The sequence below is a fragment of the Dermacentor andersoni genome, chromosome 1, assembly GCF_023375885.2.
Source record: "Dermacentor andersoni chromosome 1, qqDerAnde1_hic_scaffold, whole genome shotgun sequence".
Lineage (NCBI taxonomy): Eukaryota > Metazoa > Arthropoda > Arachnida > Ixodida > Ixodidae > Dermacentor > Dermacentor andersoni.
The window spans coordinates 133,442,316-133,463,132 of record NC_092814.1 but is presented as its reverse complement, the minus strand read 5'-3'; the positions used below and the strand labels follow the sequence as shown (position 1 = coordinate 133,463,132).

The following is a 20,817-nucleotide window of genomic DNA, read 5'->3' as shown; positions in this document are numbered from 1 at the left end:
TTATTGCTTATTCTGGTTGTGTATGCACTGGTTTTGATACTGAAGCTGTTCTCACACTGTTTTTGTTTTTGTATGCACTGCATTTTGACGTCCCCATACGCAGTGCCATATGGGCCTGAAAATTTTAAAATAAGTTAATAAATAAGTAAGATGGCAAAGAAAGTGCTACTTGTCTGCATCTATTCAATTCTTAGAAAAAATCTTTTTCGCATTACCCTTGACAACGACACAAGCTGTCAAAAGGTTCAGTTTTCACCCGACCCTGCACTTCCTGCACGTTCACATTTCCGTATTTTTATTTATTTATTTAATTATTTGTTTATTTATTTATTTATTTATTTATTTATTTTAGTACCCAAAGGGCCCATTCGGGCATTACATTAAGGGGGATGGAAAAGCTCAAGCGTAAGTGCAATGTGTACAATGTAAATAATATAGAAAGACATTAGATACAATAAAAAAATTATGTAAATGTCAAACAGAAACAAAGATGAGAAAAGAATGGGAAAGGACAAATTTTATGCAATATCTGGTAGCGTGAGAAATGCAAGTATTTCATTTATTTTATTTTATTTATTTATACAATACTGCAGGCCCAAATGAGGGCCCAAGCAGGAGGGGCAGAATACATAAACATTTACGTATGCACGTAAAGATACATACAGACATGAAAAGAAAATACAAAAGCAATGCAACCACATGGAAATATCATAAGAAAACAAAAAATGAAAGCGACGACTAATAAGATTAAGAGAAGGTACACTGAAGGAAGGCAACTTGACAAACATTAGAATAGTATCACACGCATATTTGAGCAAAGGCAACCACTATCGAGAGAGGAAAGAAAAGGGGAGAAAAAGAATACATCAGAAATTGAACGAGCGCTCATTGCAAAATACTGAAAATAATAGAATAAGGATGATGTGGAAAGTATTATACAATGTTCACGTGTAAAAAAGAAAGTAACAAGGCTTGCCGATATGGAAACACCCCCAGTATCAAAGACACAAGCGGTCAATAGAATCGGTGTTTATCAATTGTGATAATGGCAGGCTGTTCCAATCTGTTACAGTGCGAGGGAAGAATGAAAACTTAAAAAGGTTAGTTCGGGTGTTATAAGGCGTCAAAGAATCAGCGTGACGATGCCGTGTTCGGCGCGCTGTAAGTGGTTTAACATAAGCCTGTGGCTGGAGGGACAAACAGTTGTTTTTAAGCAAGAAAAGAAATTTCAGTCGTTGTATTTTCCTGCGTAGTTGTAGCGTTTGGATATTATGTTGGTTCATTAGGCTAGTAGGAGAGTCACTCAGTCTATATTTAGAAAAAATAAACCTGACAGCTTTACGTTGGACCATCTCCAAAGTGTTAATGTTAATTTTCTTATAGGGATCCCACACAATGCATGCATATTCCAGTTTCGGTCGGATGAGTGAAGTGTAAGCCAGTAATCTAGTACTAGAGGGAGCGTGCTTTAGTTTGTGCCTGAGAAGACAAAGCTTCCTGAAAGACGAGCTACATACGTTAGAAATGTGGCTATTCCAGCTGAGGTCACTGGTTATTGTGATTCCAAGATATTTGTATTGGCTGACCTTGGTCAGCGGTTCAGAGCAGAGGTTATAGACAAACGACATTTTATTTATTTTTTTTTGTTATGGACATATAAACAGTTTTTTCTCTGTTCAATTCCATACCCCACCGACTGCACCAGGAAAGAATGCTATGAAGGTCAGAGTTAAGCATTAATTGATCATCGTGGCAAGTAACCTCGTTAAACAACACACAATCGTCAGCAAATAGTCTAACTTGAACGGGATGAGAAATTTCGTTAGTGATGTCGTTTATGTAAATTAGAAATAGCAAAGGTCCTAGCACGCTACCTTGAGGTACTCCAGAGGTTACTGAAAGTTCGTTAGAAGAGTAATTATCAATTGAAACAAACTGCTTGCGATTAGACAGATAAGCCGCCACCCAGTTAATAATATAGGCTGGAAGATCTATTGACTGTAATTTTTCTATAAGTTTATTGTGAGGTACAAGGTCAAACGCTTTCTTAAAGTCTAAAAATATTACGTCAATTTGGCTTGACTTGTCAAGAGCACTTGCAAAGTTGTGAATAATTGTGGTTAATTGTGTCACCGTAGAGAAACCTTTCCGGAAACCATGCTGATGAGGAGACAGTACGTTGTTGTCACTTAGGAATTTGGTTATTTCATTAGCTATAATATGTTCGATTAACTTGCAACATGATGAAGTTAATGATATGGGACGATAACTAGTTACTAGGGCTCTGTCACCTTTTTTCGGTATGGGAACGACACGTGCAGTTAGCCAGTCTGTAGGAAGATTAGCCGAAGTTAACGAGGAACGGAAGATAACAACAAGATAAGGGGCTAACGCTTCAGCATATCTACGCAGAAAAGCGTTCGGTATGTTGTCTGGTCCTGGAGATGATTTAGCTTTGAGGTTCAGCAGCATCGACACTACACCCGGTTGCGATACAATATCAGAGGTCGAGTTGCATGACATGCGGTTAACGTTTATACCACCATCAAAATGGGAAAAAACACTCTGAAAATAATTATTGAAGTGCTCCGCGATGCGTTGTTTATCGACAACGACATGGCCCTCGTGAACAATTTGGTTAATTGACTTGGTTTTTGAGCTTAGAAAAGCCCAAAATTTTTGGGGTGCCGTTTGAATGAAATTTGGCAATGTATGGTGAAAATACCAGCGCTTAGCTAGCCGTACTTCTTGGTTTAGTTTATTTTGGATTTCATGAATTGAAACACGTGAGGCACATCGACGTCTTAAGCGCTTAACTTTTCTTTTAAGGTGCAAGATCTTTCTCGTTATCCAGGGAGTAGTCTTGGAAGTTTTTTTAGTTCTATTAGGAATAAAGTTGCTAAGGCAGTGAGCGATAATTTCTTTAAATTTATCCCAAAGCACAGTAGTATTGTTACTGTGAAAGTTATCAAAGCATTGCTCAAGATAATCCAAGACACTTTCATCTCTGGCACGAGAAAAATCTTTCAACAGTGGTTGTTTTACATTTTTTGGTGTTAAGCACTTCCAAAGAACAAGAAAAATATACCAGACTATGATCAGAAATTCCAGGCTCAACCGAAACAAAAAAGTTTTCTGATGAACGACTTACAAAAACGAGGTCGAGTATGGTTGCTGACGGACCATAGGTGCGCGTTGGCTGTCTCACAACCTGGTGTAGATTGTGAGACAGAATGATGTCATGCAAGTAATCTAAGTGTGAATTAATCCCGGTGCAGAGAAACCCGTTCTCCCAATCAATATCTGGTAGGTTAAAGTCGCCTATAAGTAGCACTTTATCGCTTGTGAATGAAACCATGTGTTCAAAAAGATCACGAAAGAATTCTGGGTGCGAGTCAGGTGCTCGATAAACTGCAACTAGCAAAAATGATTTATCCCAGCAAGTAAGCTTCATTGTAACAGATTCCAAGTTATCGGCCTGACATAACAGAGTAGCGGATATAGTTTCTTTTATCAAAACTGCTACCCCGCCCCCTCTAGTACACCTGTCACGGCGATATGCTTGATAAGATGGAGGAAACACAACAGCATCATCAATATTGTCATGCAACCATGTTTCTGTAATCACAACTACATGTGGATTGTAACCCATGATAGTTGCCTCAAGGCTTTCTGATTTATTAACGACACTGCGGGCGTTGATGTTTAAAATTCTCAGTTCTTTAGCACCAGGGGAAGTATCAGCGGAGGCAAGTCAATCATTTTTCGAAGTATTTACATGGCCGTCAGTTTTGATCCTCAAGTTCTTACTGTTCCCATGTGAAAAGCTCATTGATAATACGCATCTTATCATTAATTAAGCGAACTTTCTTGCCTTGTTCTCTTTCACTTTTAGCACTATCCCACAAGAGTTTACGTTTCCTTAGTGTGCTGCGCGAGTAATCGTTTTGAATCGATATTCGACTACCCTTCAGTTTGTACGCACGTTTTAAGACAAGCTGTTTTTCGGTAAAATCCTGGAAATAAATGATTACTGGTCTCTTGTTACCTTTGTTACCAAGACGATGAATTCGGCCGACAGATTTGCAAGGGACAGCTAGCTTTGCAGAAAACACCTCGTCAAGAATTTTATTTTTAAGAATAGGTTCAGTTTCGCCGGCATCCTCCGGAATGCCAAAGACTACCAGATTAGATCTCCTGCTCCTATCCTTCAGATCAGCCAACTTCGCCTCCAGTGACCTCACTGTACGTTCAAGGTCATCTACACGTGAGGCTCGTTTTTCTAATCCAACGAATCTGGCTCCCCAATCAGCTATAACGTTTTCCACCTTATTCAGTTGCTCCCTGAGCGCAGTCACGTCAGCTGCCAACTTGCAGCTCAAAACACGGTGGAGGCAACCAATCCCCATCAGAACATGAGTTTAACAATACGATGGAATAAAATAGGTAAACAATCGACAAAAATACATATCAGATGAAACGGACTGTGGCAAGAAAGACAAACGCCACATTACAGGTAAGCTAAATCAATTTTCCTCTCTAAACATGCCACATACACACCTGCCTTAATATAGACAAGCAAATATTACAATGGAACATCAGGGGACTTCTACATAACCTCGAGGATGTCAAAGAACTTCTACGTAAATATAATCCAAAGGTGCTGTGTGTCTAGGAGACCCATTTAAAACTTAGACAGGCTTTCTACCGCATTTTACCATTTTCCGCAAGGACTGTGAGAATGCTCATGCTTCGGCCGGTGGTGTCGCAATTTAGTTGATAAGCATGTAGCATGTCAGGCCTTAGAACTCCGAACGCCTCTTGAGGCAGTTGCGTTTCAAGCCTTACTGTTTGGTAAACTCACTACAATCTCTTCTATGTACATACCGCCTTGCTATCGATTACACAGAATAGAATTTCTGAGTCTAATTGACGAGCTGCCTGAGCCTTATGTACTCATTGGAGATTTCAATGCGCACCATACTCTTTGGGGAGACTCTCGATGCGATGCAAAAGGTTGGTTAATAGAACATTTCCTTGTTTCTTCAGGACCATGCTTATTAAATAAAAAGGAGCCGACATTCTATAGTACAGCACATGACACATACTTCCTGGTAAACTTCGCTATCTCCTCTGCCACACTTCTGCCATGCCTAGAATGGGACATACCGTATTTACTTGATTCTAACGCGCCCTCAATTGTAACACGCACCCGTTTTTCGTGACAAAAAAAAAAAAACTGCCCTTGATTGTAACGCACACCCGTTTGCCGTGACCAAAAGAAAGAAAAGTCCTTCACAGTACTGTGCACCTCAATTCTTTCATACAGAAATACAACTTTCTTGCATTTGAAAAAAAGTGAGATTTACTGCCAATGAACTGAAGTTGCGATTAATAAAGAAAGTCGCAGTTTCGCGTGAAAGGCAAAGCATCGATTACGATAACAAATTAGTAGACAGCTATACAAAAAGTAAGGATAGTAGTTTTATCGGCCGTATAAACTTTTAAACATTTGCTTACTAACTACATAGCAAGCATGGTGTCACATGCACACAAGCATGAACACGTCTCACCCAATGACAGCAGAAACTCTTAAAACACTGGAGAGAGAAAGTGCGGTAGCAGGAGCGAGGGAATTGACCTTTGTGGAACCTCTCGCTTCGACGAGAACACAGCGCAGTGTGCCTAGATGCGAAGACTCTTGTCTCCGCTGCAGATCGTTTTCAAGACAGGGGCCGCGTCGTACGTAGCCAGGGTGTCTACCAACCGGGAAAACCAGGAATTCTCAGGGATTTTGAATAGTCTGAAAGTACTCAGGAAAAACTAAGGGAATTTTTGCTTCTATCAAGGAAAATTGGCTGCAATTTTATCGAAAGGGAACGAAAGTCGCGGTATCGCTGGCTCAAATAACAGAGGAATCGTTAACGAATCATCTCTGACGCCGTGTCAATGGCTGGAAGAGTTGCCATTGTACAGTTAACGATCGGCTTTCTGGGGCACCAACACATATCCCATAGGGTCAATGTATAAGAACGTCTGAAATTTCGGATGCAAGAACCCTTCGCCGTCCGATTGTCCGGACTTTAGCCGTGACCGCAGGTTCGAAGTGGCATTAATCAAAGCCACCACCTTTGATTTTGATTATCTCGCCACTTCGAACCGGCACTCTCACGCAGATCCGCTGGCAGCCGTAGCAGCAGTGCCAGGCCTAGCTGCTTCGACGTTCGCAAGTGCCCCTCACCAGGTCTGGCCATTCTGAGCTGACAAGCCCAGAGCATACATTGCGCGATCCCGATCGTGTCTGCAAAGTATTGCATCGCCACGCGCCGCGGAAAGATCTGAAATTTCAAACTGAACGCCGTTTTTCCTTCTCCTCGCGGCCGCCGCGCTCCAAGCTGGACGGTGACGTAGTCGTGCCCCTGCGCCTACGTAATCGTATCCGCAGTGTGACGTCGCTCGTGGTGACACGTAACTTCGAAAATTATTGAAGACATCTGTTATCTGTGCGATCTGTTGCTTGAATTGATGAATTGAAGTTTAGAGAAATAATAAAACACAAACAGAATGTCTGCATGTTTCTTGTTCTACTTCGCACCAAAGCAAGAGAGATGTACTTCCGCTTCGTCTGCTTGTTCCCACGGTCGTGCGGTCACATGCGCAGGTACCGAAACTATGCCATTTTCTACCGTGTTCCAGCGCGTGATCTTGCTCTGCGATCTGCTTGTTCTGCCTCAGTATTCGTGTAGCACTGAAGTATACGCGGGTCAGGTTTCCTTGTGCACAGCGCTCAAAATCGTGCGCTGCATGAACGAGCCACCAGCTCGCTTGCGACGCCGCCAGCGGAAGTGCATAGCGCCGGAAAAAAAACCGAGGAGCAAAAAATATACGAAGGCGGGGCCTGTGACGTATGCGTCACGCGATCCTCGAGGTCTGGTAGGAGAACTCAGGGAAGGAATTTCTATTGCGAAGGCTAGACGGGGCGAGTGGAGAGAGCGTCTTGCTTGCCAGTGGAGCCCGCCTGCTGAAATCATGGGTTCGCGGAACTGAAATATTTCTATCTCGGCTATTAATGAGCCGATTTGAAAACTTTTTGCGGCAGAACGCTGCCTAGAGGAGACGTAACAACTTCCAGCGTATAACCAAAATTTGCTGTGGGGCCTGGTGAGGGGCCCTCTAAGCTTCTTGCCGTTCGGTACAGTGTTTTTCCTCGAACGGATTCGCCGCTCTGAGCAGTGGCGCGAAGCTCGGAAAGCACGGCGCATTGCGTAATGCCGGTTTCTGAAAGTCAGCTTCGCCTCAGTACAGGAATGTTACGCGGTGAAGCATACGCGAAAGTATTGCGGTGAAGCATAACAAGTGTGGGTAGGGGCAATTGTCACGGGACACTGTATGTATTCCTTAATTATACACGTGAGCACTCGCCATTTCCTGTCACAGTACGAGCACCGATGTGCCTAATAAATGTACTGGCAGTCCTTCAGAGCTTTTTCGAATGTGCTTCTGGAGATTATGAGCCCTCACGGTCAGTAAAATACGCATTTATTTTTTGTCATCCTTCCTTTTTCAAGCTGCCCGGTTTTTCAGACGATTTCGCAGCCATTAGGGATTGCGAAAAATCGGACATTGACTGTGCAACTAACCAAGAGGATGCTTGAAATGGTCCATAGGGCGAACGCGCGGTGGAAGGAGGATAAGAACAGAAAAGACCTACGCATTAAGGAATGAATAGGAAAGGAAGCGTGCCATCACTTCTTTGAAGGAACTTGAGCTTAAAAAGAAATCAGTGTTGACTGACGCTAAGATACAGGTGTTTCTCATCCAAACCAAACTAAAATCTTTAAATCTGTGGAATGCAACACCAAGGCTTTGTGCGGGGGGCTGAGAGTATGTCAGGACAGTTGAGGTTGACTTAACCACCAGCTGTTGAGAGAGAATCTCATTTGTGACAAAGTTCTGGCCTCATACCAATGAGCTTGCTATCAGTTAATAGAAATAGTTCGTATTCGAAAATATTTGCATCGGTATGCATCTTCTTCTTATTCGGTGCGCTAACCTAAGCCAAAGGAAGCATTGCCTAAGCCCAGAGCACACATACTACAGCACATAGAGAGAGCTACAGCAGATAGGCTCAAAGCATGTACGAAGCGGCCATTTTGAAATGCCGATGCCGATATGGTATCTTCAACCGCTGAACATCCCAACTGTGCCATTCTTTCGAGTATGTCTGATCTTCTCGGTCCTTGTCCTGAGTCCAAGTCCAGCAACAGGTGGGTTGCTGTGGCTATGAATTACGTGACGTGCTACGCCCTAACCCGAGCGCTTCGGACCAGCTATGCAAGTGATGCACCGGATTTCCTCCTCCGCGACATCGTTTCATTACATGGTGCCCCACGACAGCTACTCGTTGACTGTGATCGTACCTTCCTTTCCCAAGTCATTGCCGACATTTTGCAGTCTTGCTTTACCTAAAGCCCCTCCATACACGTTTCCGCCGACCAGGTTAAGTACCGCTAACCTACCCTCCTCCTCCACGCTCCTCTCCCACTTGCCCCCTTAGCTTCTGGCGTCAAGCGGAACTTCTGTAGCTGCAGCTTCCTGTTCCGAGTGGAAGTGACGCTATGTTTTTTAGCGTTGTTTACTTTCGCGTCGATGGAGAGGCTTTAATTGCACCAGCTGCGGTTTAAACTGTGAATGCGATTCCATCCAAGAACCACCGCCTATTGTAATCGGCAATCTGATCGTGTTCGCTGCTTCGCGTCAGCCTGCAACGGGTTGTGCCACGAGAGACAACGTACAGTGGAATGTAGTGCCTGGGCGCTTGGAGACCACTGCCATTTTTTGTGCATTTGGAAAACAGTGACCGCGAACTACTACTTCAGCGGAATACAACAGCTTGTCACCTTTTCATTCTTCTCATGGTGACTGCCACAGCTCTGCTAAGCACGCGCGGGTGTCTCGCCATCGGCAGTCAAAGCGGAAATTCCCGCAGCGCAACTCCAGGAAGCGGAAACACCAGAACCGGAAATTTTGAAACCGGAAATGCCGGAACCGGATTTGGTGTGAGGGGAAAAGGCGGCGCACAACAAAGGTTGTCGTTACTTAAGAAAGCGGCGGTGGCGCGTGGATGGAGGGGCTTTAACTTTACCAAGCAAGACTGCAAGCTTGCGACTTCACACCATTCTCAGACCAGTCGCCTGACTGAGAAATTCAACCGGACCATCACAGACAGGCTTCGTTTCGCCAGACCGCCGTGACTAGGACATTGCACTACCCTAAGTCACGTTTGCTCACAATTCGTCACGCCATGAAACTGCTGGTTATTTGCCGTTTTACCTGTTGTTTGGCCATGACCCTGCATTGCCCTTGGACACTTCACTTGCCTCTGCTAATGCCTCGAGGAGCAAGCATGCCTGCGAAGCCATTGGTATCAATGGTATCAATGGTAGAAAATGGTATCAATGGTTGTAATGTACACTTAGCAGATAGCTATGCAACATATTATGCTTATAATGTGCTGCAGTAACCTGTGAAAAGCCCAATTAAACTGCTACTGGCTGTTGGTGGGACATGTGTATCCCACTGTCATAAAAAGTCAAAAGTAGAGGTGTGCGAGCATTCGAAATTTAGAATATATAGATCTAATATTTTTCACAATTCAATTCGCATTCAATTTGAGAATTAACTATTCAAGATAGTCAAATTTTATTTTTTGTTTTACTACAAGGGATAACAACACTTATTGTAGTCTGGAGGAAGAGAGGTACTAATACAAGTAGGGAATGTTCTCCATGATTATGTCATGGAGCTGCGGTTGTTGCACAGAGGTGCTATTTCCTTAGCAAACACAGAAGGCAGATAATTTCTGTTCAATAATTTCCTCTCATTCAATAAGAATGTCTTGCTTGTATGCAGCCTATATAGAAATTTGCTGTCTCATTTTAGGCAAACCAATTTATTATTTGACCAGTCCCGGCATGTTTGCATCCCTTTAAAACAATGTGCAGTGCTGTAGTATTGAAGTTCTCTACAGCAAACAACACTCTGCACACATTTGACGATGGTAACATCCTGTTCTCATTTCATTGCTGTCATTGTCGCTCGAGAACTGAAAGCAGCTGTTTCTCATTTGCAAGATTCTCAATTGCGCGAACCTCCAGTCCCAGGCAGCATTACATGAATGTATCAAATTATGTAAATGTGCCTGATTTTTAGGTGAGACACCACAGAATTTTAAGTTTCACTTCATTCAGAAATCAGAAAATCCATATTCTATTCTATGTTCAAAGATAATTTTTCTCAAATATTGATATTCGATTCAGAAATTTCACTATTCGAACACTCCTAGTTAAAAGGCATCTGGGAAGTTTGCTAACAGCTTCAGTATCTGTCCTGAAACTGTTGAGGTATTGCATGCACTTTTAATGTTTTATGGCTCGGAGAGGTCATATGAACTGCCATGTGGCATGAGGTGTCATATGAAATTTAATGATGTGGTAGGTACCATCGTATGCTAAGGCAGAAGCAGAGCAAGCTCTGAGCCTTTGCTGTACTACAAGCTTTCACTGTATACTACACGCACATGCACAGTCAGGTAGGTAGGCTGGCATGATAGTAGAAAGCAGAGACAAAGAATATCAGCATGATTTGGAATAAGACATGGATTGCTGCTAATTAACCATCTGCCTGGGGTTACAACAATGTTTCACATGTCAAAAATTTGTCAAATTCATTAATCTTCTATGGCCTGATCAGGAAAGAGTTAACCCCTTAGTAGCAGAGTTGTTATTCTGTGGAAAAAATTGATTTGAATCTAAATGTGCTTGTGTGTGTGGCCAGGAATGTTTAAGGTTTTCAGACCATATACTGTCCCAGGATGAATTTGCAGGCTTGTTGCAAAAAGAAATTAGCAACTGATGTTGAGTGCAAAAAACATATCTTGAAAAATGTGTGTTTGTTTTACCTGGGAATGTGCAATGTCTTCCATTTTGTTGAAGCTTATGAAACATTTTATATTTGAGAAGCCAGCCACAGTTTTCTGGAATATTCAGCCTCGGAAATTACGTGCTTTTGTGTTGTTTGTGTCAAATTATAATGCAGGCTTTGTTTTGCAAGCAAGATTAAACACTGTGCTCTTATGTTGATGATAAAAACATCTTATATAAAATCCACATTTAGCTTGCTTATTAACCTTCCCATCCTGAAATGGGTGCTTCCAAAAACGTGCATTACATTCTGTCAAAGCTCACTGCCTATTTTGGTATCCACACTTGCATTGTAGGCCATGCTAAGCATGACAAAGCAGTGTGTTTTCACCTCTTCACTTTCTGTGCCATGCACAATTCCTGCTCACAACAAGATCAGTGCATTGTTTAATAAAATGCATGCAGTTCGGTTAAAAAATGAACAATATAATGACTAGTGGTCTGTTAAAAATTCGTGTTGGCTCTCTCTTGCAACATATTGGGCATTTATGACAGGAATATAGAAAATGTGCCTGGTAGTACTGGTGAAGTTATAATCGTTTTTCATATTGAAGAGAGGGTCAACCACTTCTCACAGCCAGAAGGTAGCCTGTATTATTTACAATTGCCCTATTTGTATGCATAAGTGGTCTGGATCAAAAATTCCTTTACAAATGTCCACTGCAAAAATGAACACATAATACTTTGATGAAGCAGTGCATTTCAAACAGACACATTCATGCACAGATGAAAAAGGACATATCCAGCTTCATGTGTGCGTGAACATATCGTTTTAAATGCGCTGCTTCATCAATGTCACGACTCACCAACTAGCCCATCTGTATCTATTCAGTACATAATAACCAAATGACCTTTTTTCTTTCTTTTTTTTCCTTCAGCATTTCCCGCTACGTGGAACCATTCCGCAACTTCTTCGAAAATCTTCTGCACCCTGTGTACAGAGTAACTACAGATGTTTATGCCTACATGTTCTTCTGTGACTTCATCAACTTCTTCATCATGGTCTTTGGCTACTGGGCCTTTGGTGTATGTATGCATGTTTGGGAACTGCTATGTTGCAAACTATACTTTTCATCACCTGCAGGAGAAAAGAATTTAAGCTTTTGGAACCACCAGCATTCCATTTAATAGCAATCACAGGAGCCACTTCAACGCTGCAAGAAATATTTTCATTATTGGAAGTGACTGGAGATAGCCAAAAAAACTGATAGGGATCTTTGGGATGGTGTGACATTGAATAATTGGTGCAGTGAAGCTCAATGAGGCTTCATTCAGCTGCTGCGAGTCTGCCCCATTGTCCAACAAAGGGCTGAGCCACAAAGTGGCCTGCCAGAGTGGCTCAGTGCCTATGGTATTGTAGTGCTGAGCACAAGACCACAGTTTCAATTCGCAATTGCAATGGCCTCATTCAGATAATGGTGCAATGCAAAAATACTTTGTATACCAGGCTTTGCATGGTCAAAATGAATCCATAGCCCTCTACTACTGCTTGGCCCATTGCCTCCAGTGCTTGTTTGGGACCCTAAACCCTGTAACTCGGTCAACTTATCTTGGTGTTCAAAATTTAATCCTCAAAATTGTACTTCTTAATGATTATGATCAGTGAGCCTTCAAATTTTTTGGCATATTATTTGAAGCTTTTCAGGTGTTAAGTGCCTGTCAATAATTTATTAAGTTTATTTACATGTGGCCTCAAGCAGCATTTCACTTTCTTGCTCTTTTTATTTTGTGTGATAGGCTATGGTTAAAGATATGAATGGCTGCTTTAATGACAGTGTTATTATTGCAGACTGGAGGATCCGAAGATGGCGTTGCCTCATATTTTCAGAAAAATGAGGTAAGTCTGGGGTTTAATTTAATGAATTTGTAACCATATGGCAGTAGAATGTCAAAATAAATTTACCTTTGCCACTAATAATTAACGACTTTTTCTCAATTTCATTAAAACCAGCATGTGTACTCTTTGCAGGTTCCTGTGCCTTTCCTTATCATGCTGTTGGCCCAGTTTGCTCTAATTGTGATCGACCGGGCACTCTACCTACGCAAGTACATCCTGGGCAAGCTGATCTTCCAGGTGTTCATAGTGTTTGTCATCCACATCTGGATGTTTTTTGTGCTGCCAGGCATTTCTCAGCGATCCTTCGTGGAAGAAAAGAACTTGCCACCAAAACTGTGGTATTTCATCAAGTGCATTTACCTGATCCTCTCTGCATATCAAATACGGTCTGGCTATCCAACACGGATCCTGGGCAACTTCTTCTGCAAGAAGTACAACTATATTAATTATTTCCTTTTTAAAGGGTATGTGTCATTCGTACTGAATTTAACTCTCTCAGTACTAAATCCTTGCAAGAAATTTGAAAAATATCTAGAATTATTTGTTCATGTGTATTCTGTGCGCACTTTAAGTATAGGGTAATAAATTGGTGAGCATTTTCCCACTTGATTGCTTTCCTAAACCAATGTTATCAGTTGCATAAAATCACTGTGAGCTTCAGTGCACAATCACTTTCCATTATGTTCCTGAGCACACACTGTTGACTAGATCTGAATCTTCCTTAATAGAAAGTATGCAAAAGAATGAATGCTTTTGGATTGCTTATATATTTGTAGTTCTCTTTGGATATGTTTTATCTTCGTTCACACTAGTATGTATTGGGTTTATAGTGTTACCATGAACTCGTGCATTCCATATGTGTTTCATTACAACTCGCCTCCAGTTCCCTGTCAATGTTCTAATTCTCTGAAGCTGCTCTTTTGTACTTGCTTCTCATAACATTGAGAAATTACAGTACTCACCAAAGGGCTACTATAATTTGAATGTTAGTAAAGAGTGAATATAGAAAAAAAATCTTGATTATTTCCATACATAAGCTCCACCCCTAACTTTAGAAAGTAAAAAGTATTTTCTTCCTATGAAAGGAGAAATGAACCCAAATCGACTATGTTGGTCTGTAGCCATAGCTTTACGTCAATGCATATTTTACTTTGTGGTGTTTGTGGGTGTTTACATGACTAATAATAATGACATACACCTCAGCCTTCTCAAGACATATGTTAAACTTAAACTAAATAATCGCATTTGACCAACATGCCGACACTTGTGGGTTGTCATATCTTGTGAATTTAAATTCACAAAAATGTCTCTAGCACACAAAAATCTTAAATTTTGACCTGGGTATTAGCCACTCTGATTGCATGATATGGATGTTCAAAAAAAGAAACGGCGAGAGAGGGCATGACTATAACTCAAGTCTGCAGAATGCATGTATGTACAGGCAGGCAAGAATAAAACGCAGACAATACGAAAATATAAAATGCCTCTTGCATGTAGTTACTTTAAATTGTGATTTAACGTCATGGCAGAACCAGCCACTAAACATGCTGTAGGTCCAAAACACGGAATCTGTAACTTATAAACGCTAGTGCTGTGAACACAGGTAAAAGCGGAAAAGGAAGTGCAAGGTTTTTGTTGCTGTTTTGTGTTTTATTCCATTCTGCCTGTACACGTTGGTGCATTTGAATGCCAACGTGTTTGGTACCCATACGCAAAAATATATATCAACAGTCTGCACAAAGAATTCAAATAAAAGTAGTCAGATTGGTTTATAACATGTCAGGTTTTGTCTTCATCAAAAGCAGAAAAATGCTGTAGAATGTTTAATGTTAAAATACTTGCTGGTTAGGATTTTTAAAAAGATTGGACCTTCAGATTTGCAATTGGAAAAGAAAAAGATTGTGCAGGTCACTGTCTGAAGATGTTGAAAAGATTTGTATTGAAAATGTCCTAGTATAAAGATGATTGTATTTTGAATGAAAGGGAAGAATATTTATGTAAACATGGGAGTTCGAGCTTCAAGTGCAAGAAAAAGTTCACTGCTTTCTTTATAGTCTGAAATGTTGAAACACCATTTTTTTATGCTAAGAGTTATTATTCGAAAGAACCGCACTACTGTCAGTGGCATGAACATCCTTCATTACAGCTATCGGTGATTTGTACAGGCCCATATTTAAATAGGTGTGCTTGTACTGAACTTTACGTACGAAGGTGCTCATAAGTTGTGTGATTAAATTTTCTTCCACTATTCTTTATGTCCTTATATGTATACATATTTTTTTAAGTTGATCAGCTGTATCAGCACGCATTCCTCTCACCTCACCATTATTTTTTAAAAGTGCCGAGCACATATTGAAGTGTCCTTTTGAATGTGATGTATCACTCTTGCTTTGTTTGCCAAAAAGCAGTTTCCAGTGTTGTTAAGTGAGCATCCATTTGCTCTCTTTGTTCCCTGCAGCTACATGTTGATTCCATTCTTATATGAGCTGCGTTCGCTCATGGACTGGATTTGGACAGACACAAGCATGAATTTGACCAACTGGCTTAAAATGGAAGACATATTTGCCAACGTGTTCTTGCTCAAGTGTCAGCGACGAGCTGAGGAAGAGTACCCAACTCCTAGGGGCTCACGACGTTCGTCACTCACCAAGTACGGCTTGGGTGGCGTCATGCTGTTTGCCATCATTTTGGTCATCTGGTTCCCACTGCTGCTCTTCTCGTTGGGCAACACAGTTGGCCAGACCCTTCTCCCGCATGACTGTACCGTGGAGCTGAGCCTTGGTGGCTATGAGCCCATCTTCAAGATCAGTGCACAGCAGGGAAACCTACGACAGCTGCCCTATGATAGCTGGGTCCGTCTGCAGGTCAGTGCCATACTTCTCATTTGCTCTCACGGCCGTCTGTCAACATTTCCAGTGAACAGCTGCTAAACTCATTGAAGAAAACAGCCTGCGTCTTTGAAATTGCATCTGCATGCCTGCTTTATAAGCACTGGTGTTGATGTAAGAAGACTTGAAGTGAAGTTAGATCACTAAAACTTTTAAATTAAAATGAACAATGTACAGAAGCATTAACATGAGCTCATGCTAGAGTCACTGCTTTCGGCCAACTTAAACACAGTTGACATTTCCCTTTGAAATAATTTTGATGGCACCTGTTTGACCATGTCGGCACATTAAAGGGGCCCTGAACAACTTTTATTGAAGTCGAGAAATGCACTTGAAGTTAAAATAGACTATTTCAGAAATGCTTTGCTGCAAAATTTACTTGAATACATTCAGCAGAAAGACTTGAAAAATTATAGACCGATCAGCTTACTGTCAGTTGCCTACAAACTATTTACTAAGGTAATCGCAAATAGAATCAGGAACACCTTAGACTTCTGTCAAGCAAAGGACCAGGCAGGATTCCGTAAAGGGTACTCAACAATAGACCATATTCACACTATCAATCAGGTGATAGAGAAATGTGCGGAATATAACCAACCCTTATATATAGCCTTCATTGATTACGAGAAAGCGTTTGATTCTGTCGAAACCTCAGCAGTCATAGAGGCATTATGGAATCAGGGTGTAGACGAGCCGTATGTAAAAATACTGAAAGATATCTATAGCGGCTCCGCAGCCACCATAGTCCTCCATAAACAAAGCAACAAAATCCCAATAAAGAAAGGTGTCAGGCAGGGAGATACGATCTCTCCAATGCTATTCACAGCGTGTTTACAGGAGGTATTCAGAGACCTGGATTGGGAAGAATTGGGGATAAAAGTTAATGGAGAATACCTTAGTAACTTGCGATTCGCTGGTGATATTGCCTTGCTTAGTAACTCAGGGGACCAATTACAATGCATGCTCACTGACCTGGAGAGGCAAAGTAGAAGGGTGGGTCTAAAAATTAATCTGCAGAAAACTAAAGTAATGTTTAACAGTCTCGGAAGAGAACAGCAGTTTACGATAGGTAGTGAGGCACTGGAAGTGGTGAGGGAATACATCTACTTAGGACAGGTAGTGACTGCGGATCCGGATCATGAGACTGAAATAATCAGAAGAATAAGAATGGGCTGGGGTGCGTTTGGCAGGCATTCTCAGATCATGAAGAGCAGGTTACCACTATCCCTCAAGAGAAAAGTGTATAACAACTGTGTCTTACCAGTACTCATACTCACGTACGGGGCAGAAACCTGGAGGCTTACGAAAAGGGTTCTACTTAAATTGAGGACGACGCAACGAGCTATGGAAAGAAGAATGATAGGTGTAACGTTAAGGGATAACAAAAGAGCAGATTGGGTGAGGGAACAAACGTGAGTTAATGACATCTTAGTTGAAATCAAGAAAAAGAAATGGGCATGGGCAGGACATGTAATGAGGAGGGAAGATAACCGATGGTCATTAAGGGTTACGGACTGGATTCCAAGGGAAGGGTAGCGTAGCAGGGGGCGGCAGAAAGTTAGGTGGGCGGATGAGATTAAGAAGTTTGCAAGGACGACATGGCCACAATTAGTACATGACCGGGGTTGTTGGAGAAGTATGGGAGAGGCCTTTGCCCTGCAGTGGGCGTAACCAGGCTGATGATGATGACATTCAGCAGAAGCAATGTTATTGGCAATCAAAGGTCACCTGTGATCCCCTTTGCAGTGCTCCCACTCCTTCTTCAATGCCTTACACTGCGAAGGCTTTGGCAGAGCAGGGCGTGCCCTCAACGCTCCGCCTACTGAGCATCACCATGGCATGCAGTTCAGATTCGATTTTTGATGTTCACATAGATGCCACTATTTCAGATTTTTGCGCCTACGACGCACCAAGTGCGGTTGTCCTCAACGAGTGGACTTGTCATGGCACCCCGCAGAAGCTGCAGTATCTATGCTACATAGCAGACCGCAGCTACCTGAAACTGTAGTGCGTATGTGCAGCGTGCCCTTTGTCCTGGAGTGCGCACTCTCGCTCTTGTGCTCCAGTTTGGCCATGCTATGTGCTGCAGACTGGCTTGGTCCTGCGCCAGCTTTACCCACGGGTAGTAGCCACATCCAGCTTGCACATTTTGAAATGCTGTTAGTAGCTCAGTACGAAGCGAAGTCTGCCAAGGCATCTAGCCAGGAGCGGCCAGGAGAGTGCGTGCATGTGGTCTGACCTGAAGTTTTGCGTAGCTCGAGGCTAGTTGTGATATATATATGTCCTGGGGTCTCACATTACTCTCACGATGCACACACTCTGATTGCGCGCTCTGGATGACGACTGCGGGTTCGAGCACTCCGAGCCGCCACTCATATAGGGAGGGCACCACGTCTGCGCCTGCTCCGGCTTGGCGCACATGTGCAATGGCACGTCAGCACATGGGCCCTGTATGCATGGCAGCTCAGAGTGCTCGAACCCGCAGTGGTTGTCCGGCGCATGCGATCAGAGCGTGTGCGCCATGAGCACAGCGTGAGACCACAATTCGTATGTGTATATAAAGTTAAACCTTGATATAAGGAACTTAAATATAACAACATTCTCGATATAGCAAAGTATTTTACTTTTCATAACCTCTTACCCATAGAACACCATGTATTTGGAACCTCAGTATAACGAACTGTGTTTGTATGCGATTTCAATATAACGAGATTTTACTGCCGCTGCAAAGGAATGCCGAGACACTAACTTGAAAGTTTCGCAGGCACAGATGGTGAAATGACTGAATTGCAAGCGACTGCTTGCAAAAGCATCTCTTAAATGACCCAGATGAAAAGAGCAACAAGTGTAGCCGCATCATGTTCCGTATAAAGTACAAGTCCGTTAAGCCCTGCGCACTGTGTGCTTTAATTGCGAGTGAAAGTGTGCAAGGGTGAGACAAGAAAGATGGTGGCCTCATGAGTGCCGCATTCCCACACGAGCAAAGAGAAAGAGGGAGAGAGGAGTGAGTTCGCGGTAATGCTATCAAGCGCTGGTGAGGGGTTGAAAGAGGCGGGGAGGGGGTAAGTTTGTGCAGGTCTCAATTTCTGGCGCGCGTCCCGGCCGTGGCTGCGCATGGCTGTAAGTGCAGCTGAGCGCATATTCAGCCACGCATCCTGCTTTAGAGGTAATCTACCGTGTGTGCAAAGAGCGGGTGTGCCGAGACGGCGTGGCATCATGTAAGCTGTCTTCCCATGCATTTAGTATTGGAGATCTTAAGTTTTGGTGATCTTGAGTTTTGGTGACCCATTAGAGCAAGAGGCAGACGAAGCACTTGCTTGCCGCTGCCGGCGCTTTTCATGATAGCGTCGTCAGTCGGGGGGACACTATCAGCTGCAGGCGCGGAGTGCAGTGTGGCTGGCAGATCGTAAGGACGCTCAGCTAAAACACTTTATTACTGCCGAAGCTGGGAGCCAAAGCTGCCTCATGGCCGATGCATGCTGTCACACGCTTTCTGGAGCCGGGACCGTCTGCTGCGGGTTGCCGGATGGCAAACCTCACGTTTGTACTGCTAGGAAATAAACAGTTGTTTCTTTATCGCCATCGCCATGTTAAATTGGCGATGAGGAATTAGCAAACCTACAAGATGGACCATAAAACTTTGGTTGCATACTGGAATTCTCCCATGGAGGAAACTGGAATGCATGGTGAGAATGCCTGGAATGTTTCTTTGAGGCTAGTTTTCTTCGGAGATTGAGTTTGAGGCTATAATCCTACACCTCAACAAGCACTTCGGCACAAAGCCCAACGAGCTGCAGAGTCGCTTCTTTTTCTATCAAGGAAGTCAGGCACCGACAGAAGCAATTGCTGAATATGTTGCAGCGCTATGCAACATTGCACGCAACTGCAACTTTGGAACATGCCTGACATGGACGCTGCCAGCTTCCAGGCCATCAGCAGCAGTCAGCACATCCACAACCCTCAACATGGTCATGTCAGTGACAAAAGCTACAGCTAGTAAGTGCTGTGCTCTGCCTCTGGACATAATGCTTTTAGATCGCTTCATATGAGGAATATGAAACAGTCATCACCATCATCGCCTGCTGGCTGAATGTGACGTCACATTTGACCTTGCTTACACCCTCGCCTTGTCAGCAGAATCAGCGGCACAACAATTGCAGCTTCAAGCTGGCAAGTGAGAAAGCACAGCACATGGCACCAGACCTTCAGCACCACGAAACCCAAATGTGAGTAACAAACCGTGTCTCCGATGCACCGGAATGCATTTGCCAGTCGATTGCAAGGAAAAATCATCGAAGTGAGCATATTGCTCCAAAAAAGGCCACATCATCGTAGCTTGCTTCTGCAAGAAGAATTGAACTTTACAGCTCTGCAATAGTAAATGCGCGCATCCACAGCACCTCAGCAACACGGGAATCTGCAACTGATGTCCCAGACTGACTCATTGGGAGGTCTCTTCACCACGAACAGTGTGAGTGCGGGTTCGTCAACACTGATCACAATCAGACTGTGAACGGGCAGTCACTGCTGATGGAGATGGACTCCAGAGTATCTCATTCGGTGATCAGCGATGAGACTTTTCAACACTTCTGGCCTGTATCTTCTTCACAGCTGCAGCCTACAGACCTTGCTCTGAATTTATGGTCAGGACAAAAACTGTAGCTGTTAGGACGCTGTCTTGTGGAAGTGCTGTTAAATTGCAAAACCCCACAACTGTACCTGCACTTCATACAAGGCCAAGAAGCTAGGCTTCTCAGACTAGACTGGTTCCAAGCTCTGGACATCGGAATCACTGGTATCAACACCTTGACCCTATCAAAACTGGATATGATTTTGGCACGAGACGACATGGTCAACGGACAGTGGGACAGGCATATTCATTAGCCGTTGAACATCTGCTTGCAACCTGAGGCTACACCAAGAGTTCTAAGATGAAGTGCCGCTAGCTCTTCACATGACCATGCACGAGGAGCTCGACCCACCTTTTGAGGCACAAGAAATCCTAGAACTTGGGAAATCATCAGTGGCTACACACAAGACTCCAGCTGAACTCTTGTTTGGCAAAAACGTGACAACGCCACTTAGCCTGAAGACTCCATTAGCAGCATGC

General features: G+C 43.0%; 1 protein-coding gene across 3 annotated transcripts in view; it reads left to right on the top strand.

The window, feature by feature from the left end:
• Piezo (piezo type mechanosensitive ion channel component) overlaps positions 1-20,817 on the top strand; it is a 237,466-nt gene that overhangs the window by 199,469 nt on the left and 17,180 nt on the right. For all 3 annotated transcript variants that reach the window (XM_050191503.3, XM_055062065.2, XM_050191500.3), the window contains 4 exons: positions 11,861-12,008; positions 12,772-12,819; positions 12,952-13,283; positions 15,278-15,683. In XM_050191503.3, the coding sequence (XP_050047460.1) occupies positions 11,861-12,008; positions 12,772-12,819; positions 12,952-13,283; positions 15,278-15,683 (934 nt within the window). The remainder of the gene's footprint in view (positions 1-11,860; positions 12,009-12,771; positions 12,820-12,951; positions 13,284-15,277; positions 15,684-20,817) is intronic.